Genomic DNA, 21,641 nt, shown 5'->3' with positions numbered 1-21,641 from the left:
ACGGGGCAGGGCGACCAGGACGCGGCTGTGGCTAGGAACGGGGAGGTGAGGGAGCCCCGCATTGCTCAACGTTGGATCGGTTTGGGCCCATCCCGCCCACCATCTACGCTGGCCTGAGCGTTCCTAGCAACGGCCGCGGGCAGGGGGGCCAGCGCCGCGTTCGAACGGCCCGCCACCGCGCCGCGGTCTCCCATTGGCTGGTGGCCGTGCCGCTCTGCCACCGCCTTTGCTTATTGGGCAGCGGTACGGCCACATCCCGCCCCCGGCAGTTTGAGGCGAGCGCTGCGAGGCGCTGACCGGGCCGCGCTGCGAGCCGGCCGTCGTGCGTTAGGAGCGGCGGGGCTCGGCCGAACAGCGCTTCTGTTAGCGGAGCTCCCCGCTGCTCCTGGCCGTGCGCGGGGATGGCTGGCAGTGTGCGCGGCCGCTTTGCGGGCAGCCCCCTGGGCCTCGACCCGCTGAGCGACTCGGAGCAGCTGAGCAGGTCCTACCCGTGGGCCGGTGGCGGCAGGAGGAGCCGGCTGGCCGGGCTGTGCCGGCGGGGAGCCTCGCTGTCCGGTGAGCGCTGCGTTTTGGGGTGGCGGACTGTCAGCGGCAGCGATGGGTGCTCTTACGGCCCTTCCTCCTTTCCTTCCCTCATGCTGGCAGCAGTAGCAGAAGCACAGAGATGGGCTGGTAGCCAGCTGAACGTGAGCCGGCTGTGTGCCCGGCTAGCCTGGCTTGTGAGGAGGGTAGCCTGGCTTGTGTCAGCATGCGGCCAGCAGGAGCGGGAGGTGACCGTGCCCTCTATTCAGCTCTGGTGAGGCCGTATTTCCCGTGCTGCATTCATTGCTGGGCTCATGCTACAAGACAGACGTTGAGGTACTGCTGTGTGCCCAGAGGGCAGCGGAGCCGTGAGGGGTCTGGGGCACAAAGTGTGATGGGGAGCAGCTGAGAGAACTGGGATGGGTTGGTCTGGAGAAGAAGAGGCTCAGGGGGAACCTCACTGCTCTGCAACTCACTGAGAGGAGGCGGTGGTGAAGTGGGGGTCGGCCACTGCTCCCAGGTTAACAGCGATGGGATGAGAGCTGATGGCCTTGAGTTGTGCCACAGGAAGTTCAGGTTGAATATTACAGAAAACTCTTCAGAAAGAGCAGTGAGGCACTGCACAGCTGCACAGGGCAGGGGTCAGTCACCATCCCTGGACGCGTTCAGAGCTGTGGAGATGTGGCACTGAGGGATGTAGGCATGGTGGGTGGACTGGGGTTGGACTTGGGGATCTGAGAGGTCTTTTCCAACCTTAGTGACTCGAAGTTCTTGGGATTACTTCTCCAGTCCTTGAGAGCAGCCCTGCAGAGAAGGACCTGGGGGGTTCTGATGAATGAGAAACTTAATATGAGCCAGGAGTGTGCTCTTGCAGCTTGGAAAGCAAATGGTATTATGGGCCCCATCAGAAGAGGGGTGGCCAGCAGGAACAGGGAGGTGATTGTCCCTTTCTACTCTGCTCTTGTGAGGCCCCATCTGCAGCACTGTGTCCAGGTTTGGAGCCCCCAGTACAAGGAAGACAGGGAGCTGTTGGAGAGAGTCCAGAGGAGAGCCACAAAGATGATCAGGGGACTGGAGCACCTTCCCTATGAAGACAGGCTGAGGGAGCTGGGCTTGTTCAGCCTGGAGAAAAGAAGGCTGTGGGGTGACCTCACTGCAGCCTACAGTACCTAAAGGAAGCCTACAAACAGGAGGGAAATCAACTCTTGATAACTGCAGGACAAGGGGAATGGTTTTAAGTTGAGGGAGGGAAGATATAGGTTGGATGTCAGGGGGAAATTCTTTACAGAGACAGTGGTGAGGTGCTGGAGCAGCTGCCCAGAGAGCTTGTGGATGCCCCATCCATCCCTGGAGGTGTTCAAGGCCAGGTTGGATGGGGCCCTGGGCAGCCTGGTCTAGTTTTAAATGGGGAGGTTGGTGGCCCTGCATGTGGCAGGGGGGTTGGAGATTCATGATTCTTGAGGTCCCTTCCAACCTGGGCCATTCTGTGATAATTCTCCAGTATTTCCCTTTCCATTTGCTGCCAGTCCTTCAAAGCTGCTTAGTTTGGCAGTGGAGTGATGGTGTTTGTTTGGTTGCTGATGTCGCTTCCCATGGGAGCATTTATTGCAGTCAGAACTTCTGGAAGTTTTAGTACAATCACTTGCCATTGTGTAACATAAAGTGTCGGTGTGGGCTCCGGTATTTCGGTGTCACGTCTTGTGAATAGTTAATTAACTGGCTTCTGACTAACTGCAATTATATTTAATAATAGTTCCAATTTTAACTTGAGATAATTCAAAACCTTTTAAACTCTCGTGACTTCAGCAGAAGAAAAGCTCAAATTGTCTGGTTGAATTATTTGCACGCTGACAGTTTTTTTTTTTTTCTAGCCTACAGATGGAGTTTAATTATTCCAGTGACTGTGACTCAGAGATGTTTATTATTATAATTGTTTCTGTTGTCTTTAGTTCCATCGGTTTTATTTTCTTGCATTTTCTTACAAAAGCATAGAAGCATGTATTTTGGGATGTAATTACTGGACAATCAGACAACTGATTTTTCATTAATTTCCTCTGTGCTCCTGTAGTAAACTTATATAACACAGCTGATTTTTTTTTGTTGTTTTCACAGGGGAGAAATGGAGCTCTTACTGCTTCTCTTCGCTGGCAGCTCATAATGTTTGTGCCAGCAAAATCGGGAACCCTTGGGCTCAGCAGGACTCTGCCTCTCTTTCCATTTCTGTTGGAAGTTCTTCTTGCTCCTTTCTTGCCCCTGCCCTGGAGGAGTCCAGCCAGCACTTCCTGACTGCTGCCCGCAATCCAAACCAGGCCATCTTCACGGTGGATGTCACCACAACGGAGGTATTTGCAGCTGTGACTGCTAAGCTATAGCCCACCTAACTGATGCAGGCTGGATGATCTCACATAAGCTACAATACCTGTTATTCTTACTTGTATCTGCAGGTAATTAGTGTCGTGAGGGTGTTTTATAGCTGCTTAGTAATTGTCTGAAGACTGGCAATACATGTATTTTTATGGCACGTTGCAGTTAGCAAAATATACGTAACCAATTAGTTATTTTAAGTGTTTTATTTCAAATGGAAGAAGAGGCTAAAGAAGAATGCAGCTACAATGTAGCATAAAGGAAGAAAGGAAAAGCTGATCACGCTTCAGGCATTTTGTCTGGAAAGTAGCAGCCCAGGGATAAATGTAGGGTGGCACGACATCTCTGCCTGCCCCACTTACTGCCCTTTTTGCACTGGGGGAGAGAGATTTTTCTGTCTCTGTCCTAACAGAGACCCGAGTATAAAGCTGAAGGCTAACAGCTGTAAAGAGCTGTGCCATTTTTAGCTTGAGCTGACAGTTTGAGCTCTCCCATCCTAAAGACACTTAATCCTAACTTGGTCTTTAACAGAGGCTTAAGCATGGCAATGATCTGTGTGATTGTTGCATGCCTTCAGGGGCGGATAAAATTCTATGGCCTGCCTCAGCATTGCTTGCAAGTACAACTTTGTGACTTTGCCTCATAATTCACAAGGGCAGAGGAGATAGGTAGTTAAAAGCAAGCAGGAAATCTAAAAGGAAAGCCATGTTTCAAACTCTTCACCAACAAGACACTTGGGCAATGGATGTCTTAGAATAAGAAGCTGAATTGTTTCCAAAGACTGCAGTTTAAAAGGGCTGCTGTATTTCCACTGAAAGGAAGCGTCGTGATAAGGTATTAAAGCAACAACCTGAGGAGAAGATGATCTATAAACAAAACTTTCAGCTTTTATTCTTTGTTTCCTTTCTTTTCTAGATTCTAGTGGCTAATGACAAAGCCTGCAGGCTGCTTGGGTGCAGCAGTCAGGAACTCATTGGTCAAAAGCTTTCTCACTTCATATCCAAATGCGACCAAGAGACATGGGAAGCTGTGGGTGATGAGTATTTAGAAACTGATGAACTTTCATCAATGGTTTCAGGAACTGTGGTATGTGAAATGTTTGAGCAAATGTCCCTCACTGTATATAATATTTGTGGGGCTTAGGGTGGCTTTGGTTTTCTTGACAGTTTGAGTGTAATTTCTTGATCTAGTTAACTTAGTGGGCATTCAGTAATTAAGTCATTTGTCAGGCTGTTTTGTTTAAAAGTGTGCAACGTGGGTATTTAAAGGGTAAAGGTGCTTTGGAAGGCACTTACATGAACTTTCCAGTCATGATGACTTGACTAATCAGATGGTCAAGGACATTTGATCTAAAAAAAGAATAAATAAATAAAAACAAATCAATCAATGTAAATTGCTTAACGTGGAAAACATCATTATGGAGAAGTTCCCAATTGGCTGGTCTTTAAAATGACCTTAAGTGGCACTGTGCATGTCATGAAGTTACACGTCCACCAGGCACTGCAACGTGTCTGACAGAACACCTCAGGTGTTGCAAATGAGTGGAATTAATAGCGTGGTTAATTAGGAGAAAGCTGTGTGAGAAGTCTCCATGTTTTCTTTGGCTGCTGTTGTGAAATGATCAGTACCTCAGAGCTCCATCTTCCTGCATCATCAATTAGGGCTGGGGGGGAAAAAAAAACATCTTAAGCCTGGTTAGAAAAATCCAGGATTAACATTAAATGTCTGATGAAAACACTAACCTTGAAGTGCAGCTGTGCCCAGTGCTTCATAGGCTGCTGTGGAGGTTTTGTGGGATTCATAAACCCATTCTGTCAAGATCTCGTAAAAAAGATAAAAGACTTGATATGAACACTGCAGGTTATATGATAGGTAAACATTTCCTGATTGGAGAAGAATCTTCTTCCATAAGAAATTAAGCTGCTGCTCTTGTGGCTGAAAGTAAGACCTGCATTACTAATGTGGAGTATTTGCTAGCATCGTGGGGCATCTCGTATGTAAGGCAGCTCTGAAAAGCTCTTTTCATTGAAAATAAGGCATTAGATCGACACGTTTATTATGCTGATTGAAATTCTTTGAGTCCTCTTGAGGCTGGGAGGAAAAAAAAAACAAAAAAGCAACAACAGTGACTTAACTGCAATCCTTATCAATTCTGTATTAGAGGCATTTCTCCCAATAAGCTGTCAATAAACAAGTTTTTTCTAGCAGTGAGGGACAGACATCTTGGCTCTATCTTCCTCTTGCTCAAAATCTTGTGAAGTAACCACAGCCTTAGTGAATTGTAACTCTAAATCCTGTGGAAAGGTGGATGTTATCAACCATCTCAAAGAGAAGATCCCCGTCTCGGTGTGGCTGAGGCGAATAAGACTCAAGGACAGCCAGCGCTGCGTGGTTCTGCTGGAGCCAGTGGAAAGACTTTCAGCTTTTGTTTCCTTCAGGGCTGACGTGAGTGTTTTCCTAATGATCAAATGAGGCAGCAGTTTCTGTGTGCAAATGTGGCTGAAAACTGGTGGATGCACCATTCCTTGTGAACACAAAGTGTGTGCACAGTGCTGCTCGAACTTGGGATTGCATGGGCAGCATCTGTGCATGTTTTTCCCACGAGGCTGACCTTGACATTAACAAGTCAAAATACCCAAGTGGTGGTGGTTTGGCAGGGCACTGTTAGTGACCACAGGGGTGCCCTTGTAAGGGGATCTCCTTGCTGAGGGGACTTTCTATGAGGAGTCCTGGCCTTCCCTGCTCTCCCCTACGACATGCTAATGTTAGAGCATTGCATAATTGCCTTGCCTGCTTTTACTGAGTTAGTTGTATTCCTGAAGGGACAACAGAATGAGGCCTGCTGTTTGATAAGATGCTTGCAGAAACTGTTAAAGGATTGAGTGGACTGTGGCTGAAATGCTAAATTAAAATAATACTGTGTATTTTCTTGTCAAGGGAGGCATTACATCATGTGACCTTCTTTTTGCCCATCTCCATGGCTACCCAACACTGGAAGAAGTAGTTGGACTCCACATAAAGGACCTGATTCCTGCTGTGCAGATCCCTCTTCTAGGCAAAAAAATCCCAAAGGTATACTATAAGTGCCAACCACTTTCTTCCCTATCGTTTCCTTTTGGGTTGCAGGTGCACAGTGGTTTCCACCCTTATGTAACAGATGAAAGCCTTTTTGGAGAGAAGCACGAGTTCTGTGAAAAAGGGTGTGATGCTTATTTATGGAGCTGCCAACAGGGTGTTTTTGAACTAGGAATGAGTCCAGTCCCTGATCTGTCACTGTGGAGTCTATCCTGGTGAAAGATATCTGCAATCCATCAGAAGCCTGGCTTTTTAAGGGAACGTGCTGAGTCAGCTCCCTAACATTCCTATGGATCCTTAAGCCAGTTTCAAACATGTTTGTCTGAGGAGTAAGGGCCTAAAGAATATCCAGGTCTTGCAGAGGTCATAAAAACAGGCAGCTGGGTAATTGAATGAGGCCTTAGTAATGCCTCATTTGCTGAAAAGCTGCAGTGTGGACTTTCCTGCTCTTTGCTACTGAGATATTTATGCAGGAGTTCATCTCTGGTTTCCTAAGGATGTAGAACCCTGACTTTTGTCCATTTTTATATTCACTGAATGTCTGCTTTTCTTTTCCTGCTCCTTTTTCCTGAGAACACTGAACTAATTAAGGTTTTTCTTTCTCTCCTCTCTAATCTAGAACCTCAAGGTTCAGAGAGCTGTAGGTCGATCCAGAGAGGGCAACGTGTTTCCTCTCACTTTAAAACTCCAAGTTAGCCTCCTGGAGGAGGACCAAGTGGCAGCACAGAGCAATGGTGTCCTACAGACAGAGAGAGAACTCTCTTTCACACACTATCATTACACTGCTGCAGTTGAAGTTTTTTCTACCATCAGCGGCCTTATTACTCTACAGGCAGATGGAACCATCCAGTGCATCAAGGATAGTTTTGCTTTAACACTGTTTGGCTATGAGAAGAAAGAACTGTTGGGGAAGGTAAGATAGGAATATGAATGCCCCTGTGCCCAAATGAGTGCTGTGTCTGGCAGTGTATCCATTAGAGTCTTATGGGCTTCTTTTGTACTCGTTTCTGTCTGTCACAAAGCTGCATGCATGTGCTGAGCAAGGAACATGTGGGATGGTACAGAAATTATCTTGCTGTGTTGAAATCTTGTAGCATTGAGGAGCTGGCTGGAGCCCAAAGCAATCTGCACAATGACACGTTCTCCACCAGTGATGTGGACTGTCTGCATGGCTGTCCATAAGAATCAGGCCTACAGTCACTGCTAGCATTTGCCCCCAGTCTGTGAGAGCCTCCTTAGCTTTACAGGTTTCATTCTGTGTTTTAGAACATAACATTCCTGATCCCTGGTTTCTATAACAACATGGAGAGAAGCGATGACTGCTCCTTGCCATTACCTCCTCTTGATGACTCTCTGGGGACAGAGAGTGAGTGCTGCTTTGAGGATGTTTCTGCCTGCTGCACGACTGGTTCTGGTTGCCGTAGCAAAGGTAAAATTAGTAGAGGAGAGAGATTTTTCCTGTAAAAATAGGAAATGTGCTTTGTAAAAACAAAGTACCTCTGTGCACTTTTTAAACTGGATTTCTGCCATAACCCAAGGTGAACAGAATTGTTCATGTAAGCTTTTGCTTTTCTCTCTCTTACTAAGAAGATGAAACTGAATATCCAAGGCAGAAATTATTCTGTTAACAGAGAATGCTTTGTGTGTACTGAATGTTTGTCTCCTCTGGTTTTATTTCCTGTTTTCTTTTTATTCCCCACCTTTTCTTAAAAATGTGCAACTGCATTGGAACCAATGCACAGCTGCTGTTGGAACAAATAAGAGTTAGTAGACAGTGTGCAGCTTAAGTAATTCTTTGGTGAAGTGATGCTTCTAATCTGGAAGTAATTTTTTTTTGGCTGAGGAGACTATTTTGACAGCCAGCCTTTACTAAATGCTGTGATTGTTCTAGATTCTAATCCAGGTTTGTTTATTTGTTACCTTCTTCTGCAGCAACAGCACCTGGTTTACTTTGTTTTGTAAGTGACTGTTTTCCTCTTTTGACCTTTTGTCACTGAGGAAGGAAGTTCTTACCTTATTCTTTCACTTGCACTATTGCACTAAAAGGACGATTCCTTTTTCATCCTGCAACTTCAGTGAGTTATAAACCTTTTCATTTTAAATGTTGGAATTGGGCAGCATGTGTGTCTAGGGCCTTTTTTTCTTTTTCTTCTTTAATACCTGTCCAGGGAAGGTGAATTTAGCAGCCTTAAAACATCTGGGTTCCTGGATATGACGATTTCTCAGGCCAAACCTGACTAAAATGCTCGACTGCCTTACCTGAAACAACTCTTCTGTACTCAATTCCTTGGGGACCTGTGCAGTTTAAAGTTTGTTTTCCTTTTTAAATCACCATAGATACTGAAGCATAAAAATAAAAGGCAAAATTGGTACGATTTGAATTCTTGTTTGTTGCAGGTGACGACTTTGTGTCTGCATCTTCAGCCAACCTGCTGTCAAGAGATGAAGAGCAGCAATTGGCAAGGAGACACAGAGAAGACAGGTTGCTACGTGGTGAGAGTAAGCAGAAGAATGGGAGCAGTGTCTTATCTCTTCCCTCACCTCCTGAAGTGGCAGCCACACTTCCAAATCGGTAGGCATTTTATGGACCATCATCTCACTTTGAAAAAACCAACGACCTGGAGTGATAATCACAAGCAAAACCTGCTGGGTTTGGTTTTTTCTTGTTTGTTTTTTTTTGTTTGTTTGTTTTTCCACTTCTCTGATATTGGTGTCAATGTGTAACAAGAGCCTTCTGCATTTGGATCTCTGAGATTCTGAGAGCTGCTTGCGAGACAGGTTGAGCTTTGCTTACCTTGGATTTTCATTGAGATCCGCGTGTTGTATTGATAAAGTTTTGGGATTCACCCCCTGATGGGTACCAAGTGTTTCATCACAGGCCATGGAAGGTAATTACACCCTAACTTGCTAGATATGGAACGATGGATGGTTGTTTCCTTCCATGGTATCCACTAACTGGTCTTGCTCTGAGGCCAGGTAACCTGCAATGGGATCTAGACATTATTCCTGCTGGAGGTCAGTGTAACTGTCAGGTTACCCACTGAAGCATGGTATTTGTTACTAGAGTGCAGGCATCTTTATTGCATCTTTATAGGTCTCTTTCCTTTGACAATGTTAGAAATTCTGCACGAGGCTCTGTGTGATGCACCCAGTTTTGCTCAAGGGAAGCTTTAAACCTTCCACATTGGCTTCTGAGAGTTGGAATCATTATTTGTTGCCTTTTTAATGTGCATTTAATGTAATGTTACAGCACAGTTCTTGCCATTTTCTTAAACAGATCGATAATCTGATAGCTTCCTTGTGCTGTCCTTCACATCTCTGTATCACAGATGGGTTATAATTGCTTCACTACATGGGTTGTTTTTCTATTCTGCATCTTTACTGATAGAACTACTTAGAAAATACTTTGTGCTGTGGGCTTCAGTGAACCATGGTTGAAATGACTGGAAAGACCTCAGGGATCTTCTGTCTTCAGGACTTGAAGGGTGCAGCCATGTGCTGGCCTTTTGCTTTGACCTAAGAAATATGTTTAGAAATCAATCTAGACAAGGAATTAATCCATAAGTGAAGACTGCTGTTCAAGTGTACCTATCCCAATTTGGTGGGAATGGGATTTGTTATCATTTTGAATGCTTCCATCAAGAGCTTTTTGCCTTTTTCTTTTAAATTAAAAATAATGGTTAAAAACGGGGCAGGCTTTAAGTAATGGACGTATTAATGGAAGAGTGGGTAGGATGTAAGTGACTGTTTTATCCTTTTGTCATCATGATATCACTAATAACTTGGAATCCTTGCAGTGAAGGCAGCATTGTGGCTGATGAGCTGCCAGCCCTCTGTGCAGAGCCTTCTCCTGACACCCAGCCTGACAGAATCAGAGCACTGGAACGCTGCAGGGTGGTGGAAAATGCAAGATCATGTAATCCTCCAGAAATGCACCCTGCACAGGTATCTCCATCGTCATCTGCTTCAGAGCAGTTGGGTTTCAATCAGAACTTAAAGACACCCTTAAGAAGCAGCCATGGTGCAGCACCTGGTGCCTCTGAGACTGGCAGTGCCAGCGAGGGCAGTTTCTCGCTTAATCAATTACATGTTCATCATCAAGACCCAAAGGGATTAAATTGTCAGCAGGTCTCTGTGTTGCCCTATGAAATGCTGAAGGATCAGCACTCCACCAGTGCTAAAGTACAATCTTCTTCAGCAGATGTTGCCTGCTTCGCTGTATTTTCTAGCCCAGAAGATGAGCCAGATGCTGCACCCAGTGGAGCGAGTAAGCCACCTTCTCGTTTTCCTCATAGCTCATCTGGAACACTGCAAATAAATGAACCACGACCTGGGACAACACTGAGCTGCACACAACATTTTCAAAGTCACGTGGCTGGAGGACAGTTGGCAAATGCTAGCTTCGTGTGTGATGGAAAACATTCCAGTCTTGAGCACGCTGTTGCTGAAAGCAGCTTGCTGAAAGATGCAAATTTCATTGCAGATGGAAGAAATGGCACCCATGGTGGTGGCTCAGGAAATACAATGGGTTGCACTGGTTCTGCACTGGGAGCTGCCCCGACCTTCAGAACTGTGAGACAAACTGATGCTGAGCTGAACTCTATTTGCTCTGATCTCGAGGAACTGGATCTGAATATTGGTGTCACAGGGAACTCTGGCAACTGTTTAGGTTCTACTTCTGATTTTGTAGAAGGCTTCTCTTCTAATACAGTGAGCTCAGCTGCAGGCAGTATGTTAACTCAGAAGAGTGGTGCTTCTTCAGCTGAGCAGCTCTTAAATGGTGTTGCCATAAAAGATGGTTCTGGGTATCTGCCTTCACAACAGCATTTGGAAAACCCTGAACAATCCTTCCAAGCCTTCACTGAGAAGGCTAAAACTCTCACAGAGACTGTGGGGGATAATGTCAGCAGAAACATACTGAAAAGCAAAGGCAATCCTGAAGAAGACTGTCAGCTGCATGGGCAGGAAAACGTGGAAATAAAAGCAACGTCTACCCCTGTGAAACAAGAAGGAAGGCCAAATCATGCAGCTCCTTTCAGTGCAGAGATTCTGGAAGGCAGCTACAGTGGGAACTGCAGTCACAAAGATGGTTCACAATTAAGTAAGTTGCACCTGTCTCTCCTCTTCCCAGAACTCTTACTCTGTCTTCCTCCCACATCTTTGCAGAAGGCAGCTTCTTTAGGCTTAGAAGATGGCAGAGAAGAAGGAAGCAAGCTGTAGCATCTAAAAAGAAGTCTAGTATTTAAGTCTGTGCAGAGAGCATTGGAATAGCAGGTGGTTGCTAAGAAATTCAGATAGACTGAACTGTCAGAAATATTCTTAAACACTCATAACTGATTTTGAACAGAAAATCTAACTCCTTTGGAAATACATATAATGGAGCATGCTTCATTCACTCATTCAGCAGGACCTAGTGCATGTATACAATCCCAATTCTTATGCCATTTTGAATAACAATAAGAAATGAACAGTCCCAATTGCACACTGACCACCATTTCTGCTAAAGGCTGGTGGGATGCTGTGAAGGTAACCCCCTATGTACCTCTAGAATAGCTGTGCTTTTGTCCCTGATGATTCCTTCCTAAGCAGGTGTTCTCCCAAAAGTAATGAAGAAAATGGAGAAATTCACTTTAAGAACTCAGGATTTCATCCTAAGCTTCTTGTGGTCTCCTTTGCTAACTTTTGGTTCCACCATTTTAACCTCCTGACTTGTTTCTGCAGGCATACTCTTTGAAGTAAAACGTGTGGAGCTGCAGGACCCTGCTGTGCTTTTCTGTGTCTGGGTAGTGAAAGACCTGCAGAGCCAGAAAGAAGCTGTAGCAAAGACTCAGCTTTTGCTCTCCAGTCTAGCAAGCTCGACCCAGTCTGCTCTAGATCTTTCCACACACAGTCTTGGAGAAGTAAGAAACCTGGCCACTTCATAACACTGAGCTGAAGCTGAAAAGTTGCTCAATTATCATGAGGGCAGGATGGGGGGATTGTTTTTTCCTGGTTTTCCTCTTTCTACATCAAAAGAAACGTGCCATTACTCTAAAAACAACACATTTGGCAACATTTCTGGTACTGTGTATTTGGCTTAGCATAGTTGTCTTTCCAGCCTGAATAGTAACAGCACCTGAATTTTAGATTTATTTTCAGGCTGGTTTAAGTACATCTACAATAGATGTTTACATCAGCATGGTGAGATTAGTTGTAAAATCAGTGTGATCCTGCAGTTGCAGGAGTTGGTAGGAAGGCTTGTGGTATTTCTTTACTATAGATTTTACTGGGATATTAAGAGGATGTGCCTTGAATTTGTTCTCTCTTGATATCTGCTAAGAGAGCAATCTATAGAACGAAACTGCTGCCTTATCAGGAAGCCTGGTAAACGCAGGTAACGTGGTGTTGTATGTAGGTGTGTGGTTTATGTAGAGGTTATTGAGGCAAACACAGATCACCAAATCTACAGATAGAGCTTGAAGCTGTACCTTTCACTTCCTTCAGTTCAGTTGTTTCCTGTCAGCATTTACTTTGTTTGGCAAATGTTGCTCTGTGGTTTGCCCACTTCATTTTCTTGCTATGTTTTCTTTTCATCCTTACCCAGGCCATCAAATCATCTTCGCTCTCTGAGAATTCCCGAAGAGCTGAAGAGCTTGAAAGATTAAGGGCTTGTGAGGGAGAGTATGCCAAACATTATCACACTCTCAGCCTCATTGGCAAAGGCTCTTTCGGCTTTGTCTGGACTGCCAGGAGCAAGAACAATCAGCAGGAGGTTAAGTATTTCTTTCAAATATTGCAATGTAATTATTTGGAATCTGAACAGAAATGTTAGAGTGTCCAGTAGTGTCAGCACGCTGCTTTCAGAAGCTGCTATTTGGTAGTTCAGGACTTTGCTTTGTTTTGAATGCAAATGTGGATCACTAACCTTCTGAAGGCAGGACAGTGAGGTGTTTGCATTGATACAATGTTCACAATGATGCACCTTATCCAAGGCAGCAGGTACAGAGTGAGGCTGGCCATGTAGCCCTTTTAACCCCTGGAAAGAGCTTTACTTCAGGCTTAACAGGATTACAAGTTTTAATCTAACCTTACTGAAGAGAATAACAAACTCCAAAGTTTAGCATGTTGCAGTTCAAGCATGTGGTTACTTCATTGTGCAATAGGCATGTTGAAGTTATGGGGTCCTCTATCAGCAGAAGTATTTTGGGTGCTGAGAAGCAAGCTGTGGTGTTTCTCTGTGTGAATGGAAGTGCTTGGGTTTTTTTTCCTCTGTGCCAGAGCTCACCCCTGCTGATTGATAGGAGAGCTGGCCTCTAAGAGCCTTTGGAACTCACTTTTATTAATAGTCAACTGGCATCTGGGACTAAATTAGTTTAAAGATGTTTATAGATGCCATAAATAAAGCATACTGACTGACTTTGGTCCTTACAGTTATGATTCACCAACATTTTTCTTGGAAATTAACTTACTGGACACTTACAGTTCTGCTCTTGCAAGCAATACTGAAATGCTGTCGTCTGTGCAGGCTGTTGTGAAGTTCATCTGGAAGGAGAGAGTGCTTGAGGACTGCTGGGTGGATGATCCTGATGTGGGGAGAGTTACTCAGGAAATAGCAATCTTGTTGAAGCTGCAGCACCCCAATATCATTAAGGTACAGAAACTCAGTTTGAACTGTATCTGATGGCTCCTTTGACTATGTAAGGCCTTATGCTCCTCTTCAGGAGAGAAGTGTCCTGCATTAACTTTACCTTTTCAGTAAAGAACTGTCATGCCCTGTTAAGGTTCACTTGCTTTTAGACACGTATCACAAGCTGTTGATGTAAGCACAGATGTGAAGGTATGAATCTAACAGAAACAAGTCTGCTATCTCTAGATGCAGTCTTGGGAGTGGACCTATGATGTCACAGCAGAACACTCATTAGTTCAGTAGATGATCTGGGTATATCTTGACTTCTGCTAGTTTTTTTTCAGAGAGAACTCCTCTGGTTTTGTAGTTCTGCCCTCTTTTCAATGAACATTTGTGCTCAGTGAAATGAGACTTATGAATGGGTTGTGATGCACATCTGCCATGGGAAGTTAGTGTTTGTTTAGCTCAATAATTACAAAGGGAATTTGAAGGTGAAGCACAAATAAATAACAGACTGTTTTTTATCAGGTGCTGGATGTGTTTGAAAATGAACATTTCTTCCAGCTGGTGATGGAGAAGCACGGATCTGGTCTGGATCTCTTTACGTTCATCGATAATCAGCCTGATTTGGACGAGCCATTAGCAAGCTATCTGTTCAGGCAGGTGAGAGCTGGGAACGTACAGTTGCTACTTGCAGATGGTTAGGGTGAGAACCAGGATCCTGTTTCTCTCATAAACCACTGTCATGCTCTACTTCCCTCACCTGGGATGCTGGTGGAAGACAGTGGTTTAGTGCTGCACCTTCTTTGTCTGCTGTGCAGTGTGCTCTCACGAATTGCACTCCGTTTCCCTGTTTCCTTTAGGCTTCTGGCTGATAAGCCCCATTCCTATACCACCCCTGAGTTTATAGGGGTGCTTTGTTACCTCAGACCTGTATGCTATTTCTCTGCTGAAGGAGCTTTGTATGATGAATAGAAGCTTTATTCTCTCAGCTCTCTGCTTTTGTCATTCAGATATGTTGTGGTATGGATCAAGATTGTCTCCAAGGTGATATAATTCTGATGCTGTTCCTAGTTATAGCACTGTTGCATGAATCGTGCAGCAAGAAGAATGGAGTTTAAGCCTAAGGATATTATTTATACCAATCTTCACTCCTAAGTGCTTTGTCATGCTGCAGTATGAAAGGCATACAGTGTTATTCTTTCAGTGAAATGAAAGGACCATCCAAATGGAGCTTACCAAAATTAGGATCTGTGTCTTCATACAGTGTCAAAGCAACCCAAGATGTGGCTGTGGCAACTCTGATGCCATTTATGTTACTTGGAAGGACATCTGTCTGACTCAACACACAGCTCTCTCCTCCTCTTTCAGCTTGTGTCAGCCGTCGGGTACCTCCACTGTAGAAACATCCTTCACAGAGATATCAAGGATGAAAACATTGTCATTGCTGAAGATTTCACAGTTAAACTGGTGGACTTTGGTTCTGCTGCCTACCTGCAACCTGGCAAACTGTTCTACACCTTCTGTGGGACCATTGAATACTGCTCACCAGAAGTGCTGTCTGGCAAACCGTATGTCACCCTATGAAAAGTCGTTTTGTTGTAAATCACACCCCCAAAAAACAGCCCTGTGTGTGCAGGGCTGCATGGAAGCAGGGGGGTGCCTAACCACAGGAAACAGAAGTGAGATTTAGGGCACTACGATGACAGAAATTATCTGCAGAGGCTTATTAGTTGATTTTTGTTAAGCCTGTTGATGGGCTTTCTTGTTCTGGTCAGGTGTTTCATGCACAGCCTTGTACATCAGTTCACACTAATGTCTTTCCTATGACAGAGCTGAGTTCTAAAACAAGCCTCCAGTTGTCATTTCCAGCCTGGATGAGTTGTGCTGTGGCTTGGTGTCTCCCTTGTCTCTCGCAGTATGCATGTCAGCTGCCTAACTTCTTCATACCTGTCTCTCAACTGCTTTTGTAAAGAGCTTAAAAGCTGCTTTTTTAGAGAGCTTGTATAAAGTTCTGTTTCAATATTTAACAGTTTCAGGTTATGGTTACATTCCTTAGCACATGATTCTATCCCTGCACTTGGAATTCATGCAAGTTTGTGCATCTCTGTAGGTACCACGGCCCAGAGCTGGAGATGTGGTCACTTGGTGTCACCCTTTATACCCTAATATTTGCAGAGAACCCCTTCTGTGAGCTGGAGGAGGCCATGGCAGCTGTCCTGAATTTTCCTCGGCCTGTGTCAAAAGGTGACTTTTCTCCCATTTAAAGGAAACAGGAGCAGAGAAAAATGGGGAAAAACAGTTCCAAATGTCCTACGCAATGATTTAAAATGCTGCTTTCTGAAGCAGAGAAATTCTGTTCTGCAGTTCTCTGTGCCTCCAATTCAGCTTCTTACTGTATGTCTCGTTAGTTTCAAATTCCAGTCCTCCCACTTGCAGAGATGATTCAAGCTATTGCTTTGTTAAACTTCAGTGAGGTTTATGCTTGAGAAAACCAGAACAAGGGCTGCTGGGAAGGCTGACTGTAGTACATAATGTTCAGTCAATAATGACACTCATCTCACTCTAAGGCAAGGTTTATCTCACTTGAACCGTCACGCAATAGCGTGTCACTCTGGGGATGTTTGGTGATCATCTGTTAATGTGTAATTTCTGAATGAATCCTATAGCTTGACATCGCAGGAAAAATTCACTGCCCCTGCTTTGAGCTGTAGAAAACAAACTGCACATCAGGCTACTGAAGTTTTCATCAACAAGTTCTCTGTGATCCCAGGAGCACGATGGTTATAAGGCTTCAGCAGTGCTGCAGCTGAGCAGTGAATTCCTGAAGCTCTCCCTGAGCCTTGAGTGCTCAGATGAGATTGGGGTGGCTGCAGGCTCAGCAGCCCTCAGGTGGGCTGGGCTCCAAAGCAGTGATTTTCGGGCTGCCTGTGTGACACTTGTTCCTCTGTCCTCATCGGTGTCAGAACTGCTCCTGGTTCTTTGTTTTCACAACCTGGAAATCCCATCATCCCGGGAGCTAAGCACATTGTGAATAAAGCTGTGATAGAACAGGATGGTACAAGAGATTAGCGGGGAGGATTTGTAACTGAGATCTGCATTCCTTGAATATAAATCATATCTTGCATTCCCAGCATGCCTAAAATACAGACTGAGCTGTTTGTCTCCCTGCTGCCTCTTCCCAGATCTCATGAATCTGATCGTGGGGCTGCTGCACCCTGCTCCAGAGCAGCGCATGACTCTAGCAATGCTGGTGGAGGATCCTTGGCTGAAGCAGCCTGTGAACCTGGGTGATTACACCTGGGAGGAGGTGTACATCTCTGCTGGGGCAGGTGAGATCTTCTGAAGGCTTTTTCTCCCCCACCAGTGAAGCCAGCAGGGGAGGATTTATGAGACAAAGTTTGCCTGTGGTTAGCAACTTCTTACCCAAAGGCGACTTTCTCATATCCAAACATGCTTTGAACTTGACCCACTGACCCGTGGGACTGCAGTTCACCCCTCACTGTTGATCTTTCTTTCTAGAAAGCAACGGATGGAGAAATGATTCTGTTGAGCACTCACACAGAGGGAAACCCTCAGCTCCTGGTGTGGAGAGTGAGCCGTGCGTGAGTGCTCCCAGCTGTGTGTGTGCAGATCCCCTCTGGGAAGGAGCTGCAGCTGCGAGGTGTCAGGGCTGGAGCCTGGGGAGTCCCTGCAGCCGCTCCCTGCAGCAGCCCCTGCCTGTGCGGCCGTAACTGCAGGGCGTGTGAGAATTCCTGCTGCTTCCTGAGTGCTCATTCCAAGCACTTCTCTCTCTGTACAGAGAAAAGGAGGAATTCTTGAGAAATCCTGAGAGCAAGAACAGAGATTTCCTATGAGGGAGCCTTGTGAGTGAACCACTTTCTGCTGTCTATTGATGCAGCCTGACATCAAGATGCCTTTTTTTTTTTTTTTTTGTCTAGCCTGTGCTGTGCAGGAGCTCTCACCACACTCCTGTTCTGCCCAGAATGGGTGGCTAAGCTGCATGCAAAGCACGCTTGCAAATCCTGATATTCACAGCAGATTCCTCAGCAGTGTAAGTTCTGACCCTTTTAGACACTGCAGCCCAGGGTCTGCCCTTGCTTTGGGTTTTACCTCACAGAGGCTGTGTCAGAAGCTTCTCTAGCTAACAGGCTTGTAATTATTTTACCTAGGAAGGGATTTAAAGCTGGAAGAGATATATTTTGTCTTCTTTTATTGTTCATAGCTCTGAATATATTTTTATTGGCTGTTTTGACTTTTATATGTAGTTTTACTCTTTCTGAAAAAAAAAAAAAAAGAATGAATAAACACATGGTTTTGTTGGTCAGCTGGCTTCTGGTTGGAGTTCGTGCACAAAAACAGACACAATGGTGTGATGTGTATTTCTTTTTTCCCTATTTCCCCCTCCTCCCCCAGCACTGCAGCTGGTGGAAGGAACTCTGCAACCCCTCTAACACAAATTCCCTGCTGTAGGATGCAGTCCTCTCATCCTTCCTGTAATACAGTCAGCACAACCTCATTGTGGCCATCCAGTACTTGAAGGGAGTGTAAAAACAGGAGGGGGCATGGCTGTCTGTGAGGCTGAACAGTGATAGAACAACGGGGAATAGTGTTAAACTGAGACAGGGGAGGTTTAGGTTGGAGATTAGGAGGAAGTTTTTCACCCAGAGGGTGGTGAGGCACTGGCACAGGCTGCCCAAGGAGGCTGTGGATGCCCCATCCCTGCAGGCATCCAAGGCCAGGCTGGATGTGGCTCTGGGCAGCCTGGGCTGCTGGTTGGTGACCTGCACACAGCAGGGGGTTGGAACTGGATGAGCATCGTGAGCCTTTGCAACCCAGGCCATTCTGTGATAGATTTTTGAGGAGACAAAGATAGCAGAAAGAAAGCTTGGACTGGGCAGAGAGAATGCTGACTGGGTGAAGATCCTGACAACCAGAGGCCACCGTGCAGCCCAGCCAGGGCCGCGATCCCAGCCGGGAGATGCAGCAGTTCCTGCTTTTGTTTGTAATCCTGTTTCCTCGCTCCAGGTTCTGATAGTTCAGCTGAGCACGTGGCCGCCTGAATTCGTGGCAGAACGCAGCTGTAACTTAGCACCCGGAGGAAGGGCTCCGGCCCTCCTGCGCCTCAAGCGTCGGCTTCGGCGTTCAGCGCCGCCGGCTCGGTGCGCGGTGGCTGTGCCTGCAGGCGGCGCCGCCTACTGCTGGAACCCGACGGGCACTGCTGAGTCGCGGGGCTGCCGGCTGCCGGCCGGGAGGTTCCTTCATCCAATCATCCATCGCCCGCCGGAGCTCACGCAGGGCCGGCGCACCGCTCGGACGCGGAGCACGGGCGCTGCCGGCGGCGGGCGGGGCCGCGGCGATGCGGCGGCTGCGCGGTGCGGGGCTCCGCCCCGAGCCATGGCGGCCCGGCTGCTGCGCGCGTTGCGGCCTTCCGCGCCCCGCGCCCTCCTCCCCGCGCCGGGTCCGCGCTGCAGCTATCAGGCGGGCCCGGAGGAGGGCGAGACGGCGGAGCTGCTGGCCCTGGGCTTCGACCGGGCGCAGGCCCGGCGGCTCCGCCTGCTGCAACCGGGGCTCGAGCCGCAGAGGCGGGCGGAGGCGGCGGCGCAGCTGCTGCTGCTGGGGCTGAGCGAGGAGGCCGCGCTGGGGCTGCTGGAGCGGAACCCGGGGCTGCTGCGGATGGCGACCGCGCGGCTGAAGGAGCGCGCCGAGTACCTGCGGCGGCTGGGGCTGGAAGGAGGTGCGGCCGGGGATGGGAGGAGGCGGAGGGGCGGCCGGGCCGGGCGGCGGGCGGCTCACCCCGTACCCCCGCTCAGCGAGGCTGCAGAGCGCGGCGGGCCGCTGCCCTGAGGTGTGGACGCTGCCCCGGAGGAGGATGGAGGCGGTGGTGCGGCTGCTGCGGGAGCGGTGTCTGTTCACGGCCGAGCAGCTGGCCGAGCTGCTGCGGAGCTGCCCCGAGGTGCTGCTGGAGGAGCCGGACCGCGTGCAGCATCACTTCCAGGTGCGGGGCGCGGTGCGGGGCTGCGGGCGCGGCCCGGCAGGCTCTGAGCTCCGCGTGTCTCCACGCGCAGTACGCGTACTTCAGGATGGGCGTCCGGCAGAAGGAGATGGTGAAGGCCCGGCTGTTCTGCACGCCCTTCGCCGAGCTGAGGAACCGCCACATCTTCCTGGAGCGCCGCGGGATTTACCGCACCCCGCACAAAGGCCAGATCCAGAGCAACAACCCCGCGCTGCGGGACGTGCTGTGGCCGAGCGAGGGCGACTTCGTGGCCGGCTTAGCCCGAGCCTCAGCCGAGGAGTACGAGGTGTTCAAGAGGCTGCTGGCCCGGGAGGAGGAGGAGGAGGAGGAGGAGATGGAGGATGAGGAAGAGGACGAGGAGGAAGAGGAGGGTAGCGCTGCACTGCACGCAGAGGGAGACGATAGGGACTGGCACCGATAAGGACAGTGCCGAGCCCTCCCGAGCTGCCCCCTCTCCACCCCCCCCTCAGTGACCAGCTGCTCCACAGAATATACCGTTTCTATAAAGTGTTTTTATTTATTTATTAAAAAAAAAAAAAAAAATCAAACCCAAATAACTAATTTATTTTCAAGACTAGGTTAAAATCTTTCGGCTGTGTTACATGCTGTGCTGGAGGCTGCTGTCTTCTTAGCGCTGCAGGGCAGGTCCAGGCAGTCCAGTCCCAACCCAGGAGAGCAGAGGGGCCAGGCCCTGCTCTGGGGCACAGCCCACCCCGCTCTGGCTCTCCCTTGACCCTGTTCTCACCCTAGGGGTTGCTTTTTCACCCATCCCAAAGCACACACGTCCACAAAGCCAGAGCAGGCAGCCTTAGAGAAAAACAAGGGCTCTATCTGCAAGCCTCATTCTCCCCGTGGCAGAAGAGGCATCTCCAGTGCTGCAGGGGAGCGTGGCCCGGCCCTGCTCTTACTCAGCACTCAGGAGGACGAGGTGCTGCAGAGCTGCCCCACCTGGCTGCAGCACCAGGGCTGCCAGAGCAGTAACACTCTATGCCATAACTACGATATATCTCTGGTACGTATTAATTTATAATATACACTGTGTATGTTAATACACAAATCTATGTTTAACTAGCATCATCGTACAAACTCACAACAACTAGGAACGTTTCTAAGCTAATTTTTTTTTCCTTGCTGGCTCTGCTACAGTCACCAGGGTACCCACAAACAGCACGGTGATGGCAGCAGCCCTGCAGGGTGACATGGGGTGGGGGGAGCTGTGCAGGGGGATGGCACGCCGTGCTGTGCCACACTGAGCGTAGCATCACACCCCTGCTGATAAACTTACCCTGCAGAGCACTTTCTAGTAACTTCTAGGTGCTCTATCACTTTCTGAGCTGGAAAGTTGGTTAAAACCACAGATTGTTTACAAAGCAAAGAAAAAAAAAAAAATGAGGAGGCAGCGGAAGCTGCCTGAACTGCTCCACTCCAGCACAGGGCTGTGCCTCCAGCACCTGCTCTCACCTCCTTTTCTAATGTAGGGAATGGATGTAAAGAAGACCTCCTCCCACCAGGCCGTGCGGGCCAGGGTTCAGGTGATAGCTAAGGCTTTTGGGTCCGCATTCAATTGTTTTATTTGGGGGTTATAGGAAACTTCTTATAACCTTGGATTACGAAAACAGGTTGGTGCAGCTGCTGGTGGGCTCAGCCTGTTGGTGGCAGAGCAGAGCCAGAAGCCCGGGACTGGGGGGCCCAAGGGACCCCTGGGGCAGGCAGCCGGGGCAAGGCAAGGCAGGGCAAAGGCACTGCTGGTTCGGCAGAGGAAAGGCAGTGCTGCTCAGTGTCTGGCTGCGTGTCCCTAATGGGCTGGAGGAGAGGGAGTGGCTGAGACCAGGCAGGAAAGTGGCCCTGCTGCATTCAAACCAGTGAGCAGATCTGATCTTCCTGGTGTTTCAGAAGCCCTTAGACGTGGAAGGATGAAGTTCCTACTGCTTTGAACCCTGCAGAGGAGCAGGAGGACAATGAGCTGGCACGCAAAGGCCCCCCCCAAAGCCCAGCAGCTTGTGCCAGCCTTGGCCTGGGATCTGCCCCCTTCAGGGCTTCTGCCTGTGCCTGGAGCAG

At 47.9% G+C, this 21,641-nt stretch overlaps 2 protein-coding genes across 2 annotated transcripts; both read left to right on the top strand.

The window, feature by feature from the left end:
• Positions 1-401: 401 nt before the first annotated feature.
• On the top strand, positions 402-17,301 carry PASK (PAS domain containing serine/threonine kinase; the record flags this gene model as incomplete). The annotated part of the gene is made up of 17 exons (XM_079539919.1): positions 402-555; positions 2,635-2,864; positions 3,802-3,972; positions 5,191-5,331; positions 5,824-5,958; positions 6,581-6,874; positions 7,228-7,390; positions 8,386-8,533; positions 9,759-11,062; positions 11,683-11,861; positions 12,545-12,712; positions 13,466-13,591; positions 14,096-14,230; positions 14,939-15,138; positions 15,681-15,814; positions 16,753-16,899; positions 17,090-17,301. 17 exons carry the CDS (start codon positions 402-404, stop codon positions 17,299-17,301), a joined length of 4,041 nt encoding a protein of 1,346 aa, XP_079396045.1.
• Positions 17,302-18,964: 1,663 nt separating this feature from the next.
• On the top strand, positions 18,965-20,059 carry MTERF4 (mitochondrial transcription termination factor 4; the record flags this gene model as incomplete). The annotated part of the gene is made up of 3 exons (XM_079539918.1): positions 18,965-19,304; positions 19,381-19,565; positions 19,636-20,059. The coding sequence occupies 3 exons, from the start codon at positions 18,965-18,967 to the stop codon at positions 20,002-20,004; spliced, it is 894 nt and encodes a 297-aa protein (XP_079396044.1). The 3' UTR covers positions 20,005-20,059.
• Between the last annotated feature and the right edge of the window lie 1,582 nt (positions 20,060-21,641).

Source organism: Tetrao urogallus (genome assembly GCF_951394365.1).
Source record: "Tetrao urogallus genome assembly, chromosome: 9".
In the NCBI taxonomy this organism is placed as follows: domain Eukaryota; kingdom Metazoa; phylum Chordata; class Aves; order Galliformes; family Phasianidae; genus Tetrao; species Tetrao urogallus.
Note: the sequence above shows the minus strand (reverse complement) of the source record. Positions and strands in the feature narration are given on the sequence as shown.